Here is a 14,705-nt window from a genome sequence, read left to right as displayed (position 1 = left end):
GGAAACCTGGAAAACATAACTTAGTGTTGTTTCTAGGAAAAAGAGGAAAACTATTTTGGTGAACTACTTAAAACCTCTACCATACTCATGAAGGAAAGAGCAAATCTGGCAAAATAAGGACATTGGTAATGATTTTGTTTATTGGAAGTCAGTTGTAAGAGGGATGCTTGAGAGATTTCTGACTTTTAAAATATAAATTTTTAAGAGGTTTATTCTCATGTGTTTAAGGAGAAAAATGAGTAGTACAGGAAAATAGCTTTTGGTGAGAAATTTATAGTTTGACTCACTTTCACTTCTTAAATTCATCAGGAGAGAAGAGAATTTAAAAGATATTAAGAAATCAAAACCCAAGGTAGAAAAAATGTGTCTCCAAATTAGTTTTTTTTATTGAGGTATAATTGACATATAGCATTATATTGACTTTAGGTATGCAACACAATGATTCCGTATTTCCTTGTATTATGAAATGATCACCACAGGAAGTCTAGTTAACATGTATCACCATACATAGTTTTTTTCCTAGTGATAAGAACTTCTAAGATCTATTCTCTGAAATGCTCATATATGCAATGCAGTATAATTAACTAAAGTCACCACGCTGTATATCACATCCCCGTGGCTTACAGCTGAAAGCTTCTGCCTCTTGACCCCCTTTACCCATTTCACACCTCACCCCTTCACCTCTGGCAACCACCAATTTGTTCTCTGTACCTGTGAGCTTCTTGTTTTCCTCTTCTTTTCCTTTTTTGGTTTTCACATATAAGAGAAATCATACAATATTTGTCTTTTTCTGTATAAATTATTTCACTTAGCATGATGTTCTCAAGGTCTATGTTGTCATAAATAGCAAGATCTCCAGTTTTTAAATGGTTGAATACTAGTCCATTGGATATCTATCCATGTGTCTTTGTTCCTCTTTCAGTGGATACTTAGGTTGTATCTATCTATGCCTTGGCTACTCTCTTCAGTTCAGTTCAGTCGCTCAGTCGTGTCCGACTCTCCGCGACCCCATGAATCACAGACCGCCAGGCCTCCCTGTCCATCACCAACTCCCGGAGTTCACTCAAACTCATGTCCACAGAGTCGGTGATGCCATCCAGCCATCTCATTCTCTGTCGTCCCCTTCTCCTCCCGCCCCCAACCTTTCCCAGCATCAGAGTCTTTTCCAGTGAGTCAACTCGTCGCGTGAGGTAGGGCTGCGATAAAAATGGGGGTGGATGTATCTTTTTGAGTTAGTGTTTTTGTTCTCTTCAGATGAAACGCCCAGAAGTGGAATTGTTGGATTATATGGGCTTCCCTGGTGGCTCATGTGGTAAAGAATCTGCCTGCAGTGCAGGAGACCTGGGTTTGATCCCTGGTCAGGAAGATCCCTTGGAGAAGGGCATGGCAACCCACTCCAGTATTCTTGCCTGGAGAATCCCATGGACAGAGGAGCCTAGTGGGCTACAGTCCATGGGGTCGCAAAGAGTTGGACATGACTGAGTGGCTAACCCAGCAACAGCATATGCTAGTCTTATTTATTTGAGGAAAGTCTATATATTTTCCATAGTGGCTGTACCAATTTACATTCCCACTAACAGTGCATAAGAGTTCCCTTTTATCCACATCCTCCCTCTTCTTTTCTTTTTGGCAGATGTTTTATCTGGTGTAAGGTGATATCTAATTGTGATTTTGATTTGCATTTCCCTGATAAGTGTGATGTTGAACGTATTTTTATGTAACTGTTTGATCATGTATGTGTCTTCTTTGGAAAAATGTCCAAGAGGCTTTGGATTTTTTTTTTTTTTTTTTAGCTATTGAGTTTCATGAGTTTTTTTTATATGTTCTGGACATCAAACCCTAACAAGATATATGATTTGCCAATGTTTCATCCGATTTGGTAGGTTGATTTTGTTGATAAGTCTCCTTTGCTGTGCAGAAGCTTTTAGTTTAATGTAGTCCTACATGTTTATTTTGCTTTTGATGCTTTTGCTTTTGGTGTCAATTCCAAAAAGTCATCACCAAGACCAATGTCAAGGAGCTTGCCACCCATGTTTTCTTCTAGGAGTTAATGATTTCAGGTGTTCATGTTCTTAATCTATTTTGAGACATTTTTTTGTGTATGGTGGAAGATGGTGGTCCAGATTCATTCTTTTTCTGTGGCTGTCTACTTTTCCTAACATTTATTGAAAAACTGTCCTTTCTCTATTGTATATCCTTGGTCTTTTGTCATAAACTAATTGACGATATAGGCATGGGTTTATTACTATGTGTCTGTTTCTATGCCAGGACCATTCTGCTTTGATTACTATAGTTTGTAGTATATTTGTTGTTTGGTCACTCAGTCATGTCCAACTTTTCGTGACCCCATGGACTGCAGGATGCCGGGATTCCCTGTCCTTCACTATCACTTGGAATTTGCTCAAACTCATATCCATTGAATCAAAGATGCCATCCAAAAACCTCATCCTCTGACACCCCCTTCTCTTCCTGCCTTCAGTCTTTCTTAGCATTAGGGTCTTTTCCAATGAGTCAGTCCTCTGCATCGGGTGGCCAGAGTATTGCAGCTTCAGCATCAGTCCTTCCAGTGAAGAGTCAAGGTTGATTTCCTTTAGAATCTACTGGTTTGATCTCCTTCCTGTCCAAGGGACTCTCAAAAGTCTTCTCTAGCACCTCAGTTTGAAAGCATCAATTCTTTGGTGCTTCTTTATGGTCCAACTCTCACATCCATACATGACTACTGGGAAAACCATAGCTTTGACTATACAGACCATTGTGATATCTCTGCTTTTTAATACATCATCTAGGTTTGTCAGAGCTTTTTTTCCCAAGGAGCAAGCATCTTTTAATTTCATGCCTGCAGTCACCATAGTGATTCTGGAGCCCAAGGAAATAAAATCTGTCAGTTTCCATTGTTTCCCCATCTATTTGCCATGAAATGATAAGACCAGATGCCATGATTTTAGTTTTTTGAATGCTGAATTTTAAGACAGATTTGTCACTCTCCTCTTTCACTTTCATCAAGAGGTTCTTTAGTTTTTCTTCACTTTCTGCCATTAGCTTGGTGTCATCTACATATCCAGAGAAGGCAATGGCACCCCACTCCAGTACTCTTGCCTGGAAAATCCCATGGATGGAGGAGCCTGGGTAGGCTGCAGTCCATGGGGTTGCTAAGAGTCAGACACAACTGAGCGACTTCACTTTCACGTTTCACTTTCAGGCATTGGAGAAGGCAATGGCAACCCACTCCAGTGTTCTTGCCTGGAGAATCCCAGGGATGGGGGAACCTGGTGGGCTGCTGTCTATGGGGTCGCACAGAGTTGGACATGACTGAAGCGACTTAGCAGCAGCAGTAGCAGCATCTACATATCTGAGGCTATTGATATTTCTCCCGGCAATCTTGATTCCAGCTTGGGCATCATCCAGCCCAGCATTTCGCATGATGTGCTCTGTATATAAGTTAAATAAGCAACGTGACAATATATAGCTTTGACGTACTCCTTTCACAATTTTGAACCAGTGCATTGTTCCATTTCTGGTTCTAACATGTTTTGCTTCTTCACTTGCATACAGGTTTCTCGGGAGGCAGGTAAGGTGGTCTGGTATTCCTCTCTCTTTAAGAATTTTCCACAGCTTGTTGTAATCCACACAGTCAAAGGTTTTAACATAGTCAATGAAGCGGAAGTAGATGATTTCTGGAATTCCTTTGTTTTTTCTATGATCCAATGGATGTTGGCAACTTGATCTCTGGTTCCTTTGTCTTTTCTAAATCTAGCTTGAATATCTGAAAGTTCTCAGTTCATATACTCATGAAGCCTAGCTTGGAGAATTTTGAGCATTACCTTGCTAGGATGTGAGATGAGTGCAAGTGTGCAGTAGTTTGAAATTTCTTTGGCATTTCTCTTCTTTGGGATTAGAATGAAAACTGACCTTTTCCAGTCCTGTGGCCACTGTTGAGTTTTCCAAATTTGTTGGCATATTGAGTGCAGCACTTTAACAGCATCATCTTTTAGGATTTGAAATAACTCAGCTGGAATTCTATCACCTCCACTAGCTTTGTTCGTAGTGATGCTTCCTAAGGCCCACTTGACCTTGTATTCTAAGATGTCTGGCTCTAGGTGAGTGATCACACCATCATGATTATCTAGGTCATTAAGATCTCTTCTGTATAGTTCTTTGTATTCTTGCCACCTCTTCTTAATATCTTCTGCTTCTGTTAGGTCCATGCCATTTCTGTCCTTCAGTGTGCCCATCCTTGCATGAAATGTTTCCTTGGTATCTCTAATTTTCTTGACAAGATCTTTAGTCTTTCCCATTCTACTGTTTTCCTCTATTTCTTTGCAGTATTCACTTGAGAATGCTTTCTTATATCCTTGCTGTATTCTCTCTCCTTATAATATATTGGGTTGGCCAAAAAGTTTATTTGGGCTTTTCTGTAAGAGAGTTTGGAAGCACCCAAGTGATCTTTTTGGCCAACCCAGTAGTTGAAGTCAAGGAAGATGGTGGCTTAAGTTTTGTACTTTCTCAAGGTTGCTTTTGGATATTCAGTTTCTTTTGTGGTTCTATGTAAATTTTAGATTGGTATATTTCTGTGAGAAATGCCATTGAAATTTGGTAAGAGAAATGTTCTAACTTCAATTTACATACGTGTCCAGTTTTCCCAGTACAGCTTATTGAAGAGATTGTCTTTTCTCTATTGTATATTCTTGCCTCCTTTTTCATAGATCAATTGACCATAGGGCATAGATTTATTTCTGGGGTTTCTATTCTGTGTCTCTTCTTGTGCCAGTACCATACTGTTTTGATGACTGTAGCTTTGAGTATAATGTGAAGTCAGGAAGTGTGAAACCTCCAGCTTTGTTCTTTATTCTCAAGATTACTTTGGCAATTCACCATCTTTTGTGGTTTCAAATTTTGGCAGTATTTGTTCTAGTTCTGTGAAAAATGTCATTCATGCATCTTTCATAGGGATTGCAGTAAATCTATAGACTGCTTTGGATGTATAGACATTTTATTTAGGTAATATAGACAATCTCATTGTTGTTGTTCAGTTGCTAAACCACATCTGACTCTTTGTGACCCCATGGACTGCAGCCTTCCAGGCTTCTTTGTCCTTCATTATCTTCTGGAGTTTACTCAAATTCATGTCCATTGAGTCAGTGATGCTAACCATCTCATCCTCTGCTGCCCTCTTCTCTTTTTGCCTTCAATCTTTCCCAGCATCAGGGTCTTTTCCAATGAATTCACTTTTCGTATCAGGTGGCCAAAGTATTGGAGCTTCATCTTCAGAGTCAGTCCTTCCAATGGACATTCAGGGTTGATTTTCTTTAGGGTTGTCTGGTTTGATCTCCTTGTAATCCATGGGACTCTCAAGAGTCTTTTCTAGCACCACAATTCAAAAGCATCTATTCTTTTTTATGGGTATCTTTTAATTATTGTAGCTAATAGTTATTTTTCTTAGCATTGTCTTTTAACCTTCATACTAGCTTTATAAATGATTCATCTACCATGTTTACATTAGATTATTCTGAATTTTACTATATATTTAACTTCACTCATGAGATTTATACTTTCATGTTTTCCTGTTACTAATTAGTACCATTTCATTTTAGATTAAAGAAGTCTCTTTTTCTTGTAAAGTTGGTTTAGTGCTGATGAACTCCTTTACTTTCTGCTTGTCTGGAAAACTCTTTCCCTCTCCTTCAACAACTTTTCCAGGTAGAATATTATTGGTTGGAAGTTTTTGTTTGTTTTCTTTCAGGATTTCAAGTATACTGTGTCACATCCTTCTAGCCTACAAAGTTTCTGTTGAAAAACCTGCTAGCAATTTTATAGGATTTCCCTTGTACAACATGTTGTTTATCTTTTACTGCTTTGATTTTCTTCTTGTCTTTACTTTTGAAAGTTTAATTATAACATGTTTTGGTCTCTTTAGGTTCATCTTTTTTGGAACTTCTAGGTTTCTTGCATCTGGGTGTCTGTTTCCTTCCTCAGGCTTGGAAATTTTTTCCGTCATGTTCAAATAAGTCATCTTCATCTTTCTCTTCTTCTTCTCAGTTCAGTTCAGTTCAGTCGCTCAGTCGTGTCCGACTCTCCGCGACCCCATGAATCACAGCATGCCAGGCCTCCCTGTCCATCACCAACTCCCAGAGTACACTCAAACTCATGTCCACAGAGTCAGTGATGCCATCCAGCCATCTCATTCTCTGTCGTCCCCTTCTCCTCCTGCCCCCAACCTTTCCCAGCATCAGAGTATTTTCCAGTGAGTCAACTCGTCGCATGAGGTGGCCAAAGTATTGCAGTTTCAGCTTTAGCATCTGTCCCTCCAATGAACACCCAGGATTGATCTCCTTTAGAATGGACTGGTTGGATCTCCTTGCAGTCCAAGGGACTCTCAAGAGTCTTCTCCAACACCACAGTTCAAAAGCATCGATTCTTTGGCGATCAGCTTTCTTCACAGTCCAACTCTCACATCCATACATGACCACGGGAAAAACCATTGCCTTGACTAGACGGACCTTGGTTGGCAAAGTAATGTCTCTGCTTTTTAATATACTATCAAGGTTGGTCATAACTTTCCTTCCAAGGGGCAAGCGTCTTTTAATTTCCTGGCTGCAATCAGCATCTGCAGTGATTTTGGAGCCCAAAAAAACAAAGTCTGACACTGTTTCCACTGTTTTTCCATCTATTTCCCATGAAGTGATGGGACCAGATGCCATGATCTTCTTCTTCTAGGACCCCTATATTGTAAACACTGGTATTCTTGATGTTGTCCCATAATCCCTTTCAACTATCTTCACACTTTTTCATTCTTTATTCTTTTTGCTGCTCTGATTGTGTGAGTTCCACTGCTCTGTTTTCAATTCCATTGATCCTTTCTTTTGTTTCATCTATCTAGTCTGCTATTGAATCCCTCTAGTGTACTTTTCAGTTCAGTTATTGTATTTAGCTCTGTGACTTCTCTTTGCTTTACTTTCTTACATTTTCTGCCTTTTTGTTGAAGTTCTATGGTCATTTTTCTTCTCCCATGTTTGGTGATCATCTTTATTACCACTATTTTGAAAACTTTTTAGGTAAATTATTTATCTGTTTCACAATCAACTTTTTCTCAGGTTTTATTTTGTTCTTTCATTTGGAATATATTCATATTTCTTCATTTTCCTTGATGCTCCATGTTGGTTTCTATGCACTAAATAAAACAACAATCTCTACCAGTCTTAAAGGAGTAGCCATGTGAAGGAGATAAACCTTATTGTTCTGCTCTACCTTACTGCTTGGTTGTTTTGTCAATCCTTTGTGATTGTCCCAGGAGTCTGTCTTATATTTAGTGGCTCTTGCTAGCTGAGGATGTGCCAAGACCTGTCAGTGGAGGTGAGGATCTCAGTCAGCACCTAGATTCAAGTGGTTTGGAAGCTAGGCCTTCATGCAGCAGCTTTTAAAATGTGTAAATGCATATAGTCCTTTGGGATCACAAGTGTAAATCTTACTGTCCTCCAGAGTCATGCAGTCTAGAGGGGTCTCGTGTGGCAGTCACAAAAATCAGAGTGTCATACAAGCTTTCTTCTGGAAGATGTTGACAACCTGGAATGAGGCAGAGGGAGAGCACAAATAGGGCATCTACCCACCTCCATCCTGGTGTCCTTACCTCAGAAGGCCCCTAGATGTGTGACAAACCAGACCCCTGCCCCTCAGACCAAAGTTCCAGGTCCAGCAAACAGGCGACTTTCCCAGAAAGAATGGGCATCTATTTTAGGCACCTATCTGTGCCTTGCCCGGGGGTGACAATCAGCCAAGAAATGACTCTCCAATTGTTAGTTCTGTGAGACACATGAATGCTATCACTGCTGGCCATCAGAGTCAGGTGATCAAAGGGTGTCCCATGAGTGGCAGTCACAAAAAACAAGGGCACCAGACATGTGTAAGGTTCTTCTCTGGGAGATACTGGTGCTCTGGAATGTAACAGAGGGAGAGTGCAAAGGTAGTGGCTGCCCTCTGAGGTCTCTGGAAAGGATTACAGTCACCTCTTTGACTTGTCTTTAATTAGAAGCCTGCCCCTTGGATCATAGCTATGAATATAAGCTAATAGGCCTCTTTCACAGAAAGACTGGGCTCCTGGGTCTACTATGACTTCTTGCTGTGCCCTGGGAGTGGTGGACAGTTAATAACTCTTTCTTCTTAATATTTAGATTGATGGACTCATGAATGTACATACTAGGTAACACATTTATAATCTCTGCCAGGAGTTGCATCTTTGAGGAGGTAGCTTATGAGCTGAGTTGTTCAACATGCATGACATATTAACTACGTTGGTTATATGCTAGATGGTTTGAGAATACAGAAGTAAATAGAAGGAGCATTTGTCTCCTGCCTTAAGATTTACAATCTTGAATTAATAGTTGGAATAGGAAGACACAGTCAGTCAATGAGGTGATAAGGCTGACAGACAGTTTGCTGAACTGTTAAAATACCAAATTCTTCCACAGCAGGATAAAGTGAAAGTGAAGTCGCTCAGTTGTGTACAACTCTCTGTGACCCCGTGGACTGTAGCCTACTAGGCTCCTCCATCCATGGAATCACCCAGCAAGAGTACTGGAGTGGTTTGCCATTTCCTTCTCCAGGGGATCTTCCCAACCCAGGGATCGAACCCAGGTCTCCCGCATTGCGGGCAGACACTTTACCATCTGAGCCACGAGGGAAGCCATAGCAAGATAAGTAGCAGCTAATCCAGGTACCCCTTTGTTTGTTCTCTGTCTCGCTTCATTATCTCCCCCAATCCTATCTTCCATAGTCCCTGGACTTTCCTATGCTCTAGCAACTAAAGGGTTAATACTTTTATGCACTCAATTTTTACATATAATCCTAGGGGATGCACTTTACCAAGAGAAAAAAGTTACAAGCCTTGAAATAGCAATGAGAATTTGGTAATTTGCAGTTAAAGGCCAGAGTGTAAAGCTTAAATTGGGCAAGAGAGGGAAGTGGAAAAGAAGAACTCATAAGGATAATATAGATTCATCAAGAGATATTAAGCAGGTCTTTTTTTTTTAAATGATAATTTTGACCAATCTTAGTGTATGAGTATCCACTGATATGTGTTGAACTAGCTATTATGATGCTAATGAATTATTATTAGTAACATATGCTCTCAATATGCATATGCTTTTTGTGGTTGCGCTGTTTCTGCTAGCTAATAATGAGTTTGTGTCCACATTTGCAAGATGGTTAATTATTGTTTGGTATCTTATCTGCTGATGAAACAAAAGAAAATGAGACCAGGCATACAGAAGAGATTGATCTAGAGATGTAGTTTCCATAAGCACAAACCTCCAACCAATGGGAGAGGAAAAAAAAAAAAAGGTTTCATAAATGCAGGCTTGCATACAGAGAATATACCTTCTTAGCTATACAATTATAAAATCTGTCAGTATTTCCCCCCTTGTTTAGTAGGTGATTTCAGAACTATAGACAGGAGCACTGAAAAATCACTGGGAAGGAAAAAGAAATCAAACTTGGTTGAAGTGATTTTTCCATTTCAGTCAGAACATTTTACCAAATATTGGCCAAATACTGAAAAATAGGTTTACTCATCAGTGGACACAACTGAGAGACTTCACTTTCACTTTCACACATTGGAGAAGGAAATGGCAACCCACTCCAGTGTTCTTGCCTGGAGAATCCCAGGGACGGGGGAGCCTGGTGGGCTGCCGTCTATGGGGTCACACAGAGTCTGACACGAATGAAGTGAATTAGCAGCAGCAGCAGCAGTGTGAATAGGCATGAGATCACTAAGAAATTTTGGATTAAAAGAGGGCCAGTAAGAAAGATTTAGTTGTGAAAAATACTGAGAGACCTGGTTCCCCAATATTTTAATTCTTTACTTATAAAAGAATATATTCCTTATTAATGGACTATTACTGGTTTAATGATAAACACCCAAAACAGTACCTGAACAAATCAATGTTTTATTTTTGCATCATAGTTTGATGTTCTTCCTAACAGGCAGTCACTGCATTGTAGATACTGTCAATATAAGGTAATTCCTATCCCTATGTGTATAATGTTTCTTCATGTTCCATTTTAAGAGTAAATTAATTGTTTTCTACTTTCATCAAATATTAGTTTTCATATTCTTCCAGCAGAAAGCTCCAAAATCAAAATCTAACAATGAATAGAACATGTATGCATGAAAATCCAAAACGTATCCCCTTTGAGACATTTGGGAATAAAATTTTCATATTTCCAAAAGTCTGCATTTTGGGGACATTAAACACAGTATTACAATTTAACATAAAATCAGGTGCCATTTAACACTGTTTAATATTTTAAAACTCTCTCTAATAATACAGATCATCTTAATGTGATAGAAATATTTCTTGCAAGAAGCTTTGCCCTTTTCAGTGTTGTTCTTCTCCATCCCACTTCCTGTGATTGGTGGTAGTGGTGCCTCTCCATGGCAGCAGCTTAGGGGGATCCTTGCAGGTAGTCCTCTTCGCTTTGAACCAGCAAACGCTCTGGAGGAAGAACAGACTCTAATTTCTGCCAGCGCTCTGGAGGCCACAGGATATGTGTAGCATGGGCATGCAGGAGTCCTAGGGAAACCTGGACCCACGAGAGACACAAAGAAAGCAAGAAAGATATTCTTTTACATAGGATCATCATTAACATCTTGAAAGCAGCATTTGATCCAGGTCTGATATTCCATGGAAAGATGATGATTAAGAGAATAAACACTGGGATTTTTCTAGGTTCTTTATATATGTAAATACCTTTAATACAATCATTTGAGGTAGGTACTGATATTATCCCCTTTTTTACATAAGAGAATACTGGAGTGGGCTGCCATTTCCTTAAGTCACATAGCTACCAAGCCACAGAGGCTGGATTTAGGGCTTAATAGTCCTGCTTTAGAGACTGCAAACCCCAGTGAGTATGAATCTGGTTTACATTTTCAGAGTTTCCGCCAGAGCTCCCAGTATCTCAGAGAGACTTTTTTTTTGGGGGGGGAGGGTTGGTGGGAAAGCAGAGATACCCTTAAATAAATCTATATTTTGTTAAAAAAAGAAATACTGTCCCACTTATTGGATGAGTAGCAGGAGTTAGGTGTGAGAGTGGGCAAGGTGCTTCCACAGAGAGTACACAGAACAACGTGAATTTCGTGCTCACGAAGAGAGGTGGGAAACAAGGGAAAAAACCCAGTATGTGGTCTTCAACTGATGATGGTTTGACTCAGGATTTTTTGACTTTATGATGGTGTGAAAGTGAGATGTGTTCAGTAGAAACAATACTTCCAATTTTGATTTTTCCCAGGCTAGCAATATACAATATGATACTGATACTCTCTTGTAATGCTGGGCAGTGGCTTTGGGCCAAACAATCACAAGGGTAAACAACCGATACACTTACAATCATCCTGTTTTTCACTTTCAGTACAGTATTCAATACCTTGCATGAGATATTCAGTACTTCATTACAAAATAGGCTTTTTGTTAGGTAATTTTTCCCACTGTAGGCTAATGTTTAATGTTCTGAGCACGTTTAAGATAGGTTAGATGAATTAAGTACAGTTTTTTTTACCTAAAATGTTTTTAACCTTCAATGGCTTCTCGGGGCATAACCCCATCATAAGTGGAGGAAAATCTATGAAGATCACTGCAGATGGTAAAAGGATGAAGCAGGGTGGAAGAGGAGCAAGGGAAGGGAGCTTTCCCTAGAGGTTGTAAGACTGAGTCCTGAGAGGCAGGAGGCCCTTAAAGATGCGTCAGGGACATGAACTTCAGTGCTGTGGGAAGCCTGATGAAAATGCAGATCTAGGCCCTACGCTCAGATTACCCTTCACAGGTCTGAGGGAGGGCATGGAAATCTGTATCCTTTGTTGGTGCTTTCAAAAATCAAAGTCAAAGTGTTAGTTGCTCAGTCATATCCAACTCATTGCAATCCCATGTACTGTAGCCAGCAGGCCACTCTGTCCATGGGATTTCCTAGGCAAGAATACTGGAGTGGGTTGCCATGCCCTTCAGCATGGGATTTACCTGACCCAGGGATCAAAGTCAGGTCTCCTGCATTGCAGGCAGATTCTTTACCACCGGAGTCACCAGGGAAGCCATCAAGTATTGGAGTATAATTGCTTTACAATTTTGTGTTAGTGTCTGCTGTGCAAAGAAGTGAATCAGCTACATGTATATTTATATCTCCTCCCTCTGGGCCCCCCTCCCATGTTCCCCATCTACAATAGAATATTACTCAGCCATAGAAAGGAACAAAACTGGGTCATTTGTTGAAGAGATATGGATGAACTAGAGTCTGTCATACAGGATAAAGTCAGAAAGAGAGAAACAATGATCGTATATTAATGCATGTATGTGGAATCTAGAAAAATGGTACAGATGAACCTATTTTCAGGGCAGGGATGAGATGCAAAAGTAGAGACTGGACATTTGGACACAGGGAGGGAAGGTGAGGGTAGATGGAATTAGATTAGGATTGACATATATATACTCCATTCCGTTCCGTTCCGTCGCTCAGTCGTGTCCGACTCTATGCGACCCCATGGACTGTAGCCTACCAGGCTTCTCCGTCCATGGGATTCTCCAGGCAAGAATACTGGAGTGGGTTACCATTTCCTTCTCCAACATATATATACTACCATGTGTAAAACAGCTAGTGGGAATCAGCTATCAAGTAATATTTTAAGGGATGTAGAAAATTATGAAACACACTCATATTGAGTATCATCACTAAACCAGGTAACTTTGTGTCCATTTTCAAATGTTTTTCCTATAAATTGCAGCTCCATAGAGATTGACATACAACATTGCTTTCATTAAAGTTCTGTTTATATGCATTTGAAGAATCACATTGCCCAGAGATTCAGATGTGAAAGTCAAGGTAGACACTTCCAAAGAGATAACCACAAACAATAATAAAAAAAAAAAGCATTCACAACAACTTGGAATGTAAACAAAATCAGCCCAAAGGGAAACAAGAAGCCCATGGGCCCAATAACGGAATTTTTCTTCAAGTTGCTACTTTAAAAATCAAACCTACAGAAAATTAGAAAATTTTGTGTAAATAACAGTTCTAGTCACCAAAATTTACCAGTTACTTACATTTTGCTGCCCCTCTCTTTATGTCTGTATATGTATTTGTACACAGATACTTTTCCCTGAATCACTTGAAGTTGTCACCATGCTGAATTTATCCCCAAATACTTCAACTATACATCCTAAGAAGACTCTTTCCTACAGGAACACTTTATATGCAAGGTATTTAATATTGATATAAAATTACTTAATATACAGCCCATATACAATTTTTAACTGTCCAAATAATGTCTTTTAAAGCTCTTCTATTTTTAGAATTCTTAACTGAGGATCACAAATTGCATCATGATTGTCTCTGTGATGCTTCAATTTACATGTGGTTAATCTTGAGGTCTTACATCTGTAATTACCCAATTTTCCCCCTCCTGATTACAGTCAAATGAAGCGTTCTTGGCAAGAATATCATGTAACTGGTATTGTACCCATACCATTTTATCACATCAGGAGGCACAAAATATTAGTTCATCCCATTGCTGTCATGTGAAGTTTGATCATTTGATTAAGGTGATGTTGATCAGGTTTCTCTATTGTAAATCAGTCATTTTTCTTTTGTAACTAAAAAGTAATTGAGGGGATGATATTTTAAAACATGTAAATACCCTGTATGTTAACAACATGTCTCACTGCTCTCTGAAGGAAGATGGTTTCTAAAGCATCTAAAATAATTTTAACAGCAGCTGATTAGGCTGCCTGAAACAATTATTACATGGAGGATTATAAAAGAGTGGTTTTCCAATTTTTTAATTTCTTTCACATTTACTAGTTTCCATTCTTCCATAAAAAAGTGCTGTCCGTGCCAACCTCAAATGCTTATATTTTAACATAAGAGATTTCTTTTTAAATTCAAAATCTTGCTATCTTTGGGGGCTTCTCAGGTCTCTCAGCAGTCAAGAATCTGCCTGCCAATGCAGGAGATGCAGGTTGAATCCCTGAGTCAGGAAGATCCCCTGGGGAAGGAAATGGCAACCCACTCTACTATTCTTGTCTGGGAAATCCCATGGACAGAGGAGCCTGGTGGGCTGCAGTACATGGGGTTGCAAAGAGTTGGACACGACTTAGTGACTAACAACAACAATCCTTCCCATTTTATCACAACAGGAGGCACAAAATATCAGTTCACCTCATTATTGTTTGATCATTTAAGGTGATATTGATCAGGTTTCCCTATTATAAATTAACAATTTTCCCATTGTAATTAATAATAATATAATCTCACTGCTCTCTGAAGGAGGATGATTTAGAAATGATCTAAAATTTAACATCCATTATCCTGCCTGAAACAATTATTACATTCATGATTACAGAAAAGTGGCTTTCCAAGTTTATTATTTCATTTATATTTATTAGTTTCTATTTTCTCTTAAAAAGTTATGTCTGTACCAATCTCAAATGCCTATATTTTAATATAAAAGATTCCGTTTAAAATTCAAAATCTTACTACCTTTTGGTTTGTTTGATACTCAAATATTCTACATTGGGCCAGTGAAAGTTGTTAATTTTTGGACATGTCTCCATGAACCTTTGAGCGCATCGTTAACTTTTTGGTCCCACTAGGTATTGTTAGGTTTCAGTTCAGTTCAGTCGCTCAGTCGTGTCTGACTCTTTGCGACCCCATGAACCACAGCACGC

General features: G+C 39.3%; 1 protein-coding gene across 3 annotated transcripts in view; it reads right to left on the bottom strand.

Moving 5' to 3' along the window:
• Positions 1-373: 373 nt before the first annotated feature.
• IMMP2L (inner mitochondrial membrane peptidase subunit 2) overlaps positions 374-14,705 on the bottom strand; it is a 1,017,589-nt gene continuing 1,003,257 nt past the window's right edge. For 2 of the 3 annotated variants that reach the window (XM_055420858.2, XM_055420859.2), the window contains exon 7: positions 374-10,575. In XM_055420858.2, coding sequence (XP_055276833.1) covers positions 10,438-10,575 — 138 coding nt within the window. In that variant the 3' untranslated portion in view covers positions 374-10,437. The remainder of the gene's footprint in view (positions 10,576-14,705) is intronic. The other variant, XM_055420860.1, reaches the window with a different exon arrangement.

Source organism: Moschus berezovskii, chromosome 3 (assembly GCF_049115385.1).
Source record: "Moschus berezovskii isolate FMDL1 chromosome 3, NW_MosBer_1.0, whole genome shotgun sequence".
In the NCBI taxonomy this organism is placed as follows: Eukaryota; Metazoa; Chordata; class Mammalia; order Artiodactyla; family Moschidae; genus Moschus; species Moschus berezovskii.
The sequence above is the reverse complement of the archived record's forward strand: the minus strand, read 5'-3'. Positions and strand labels throughout refer to the sequence as shown.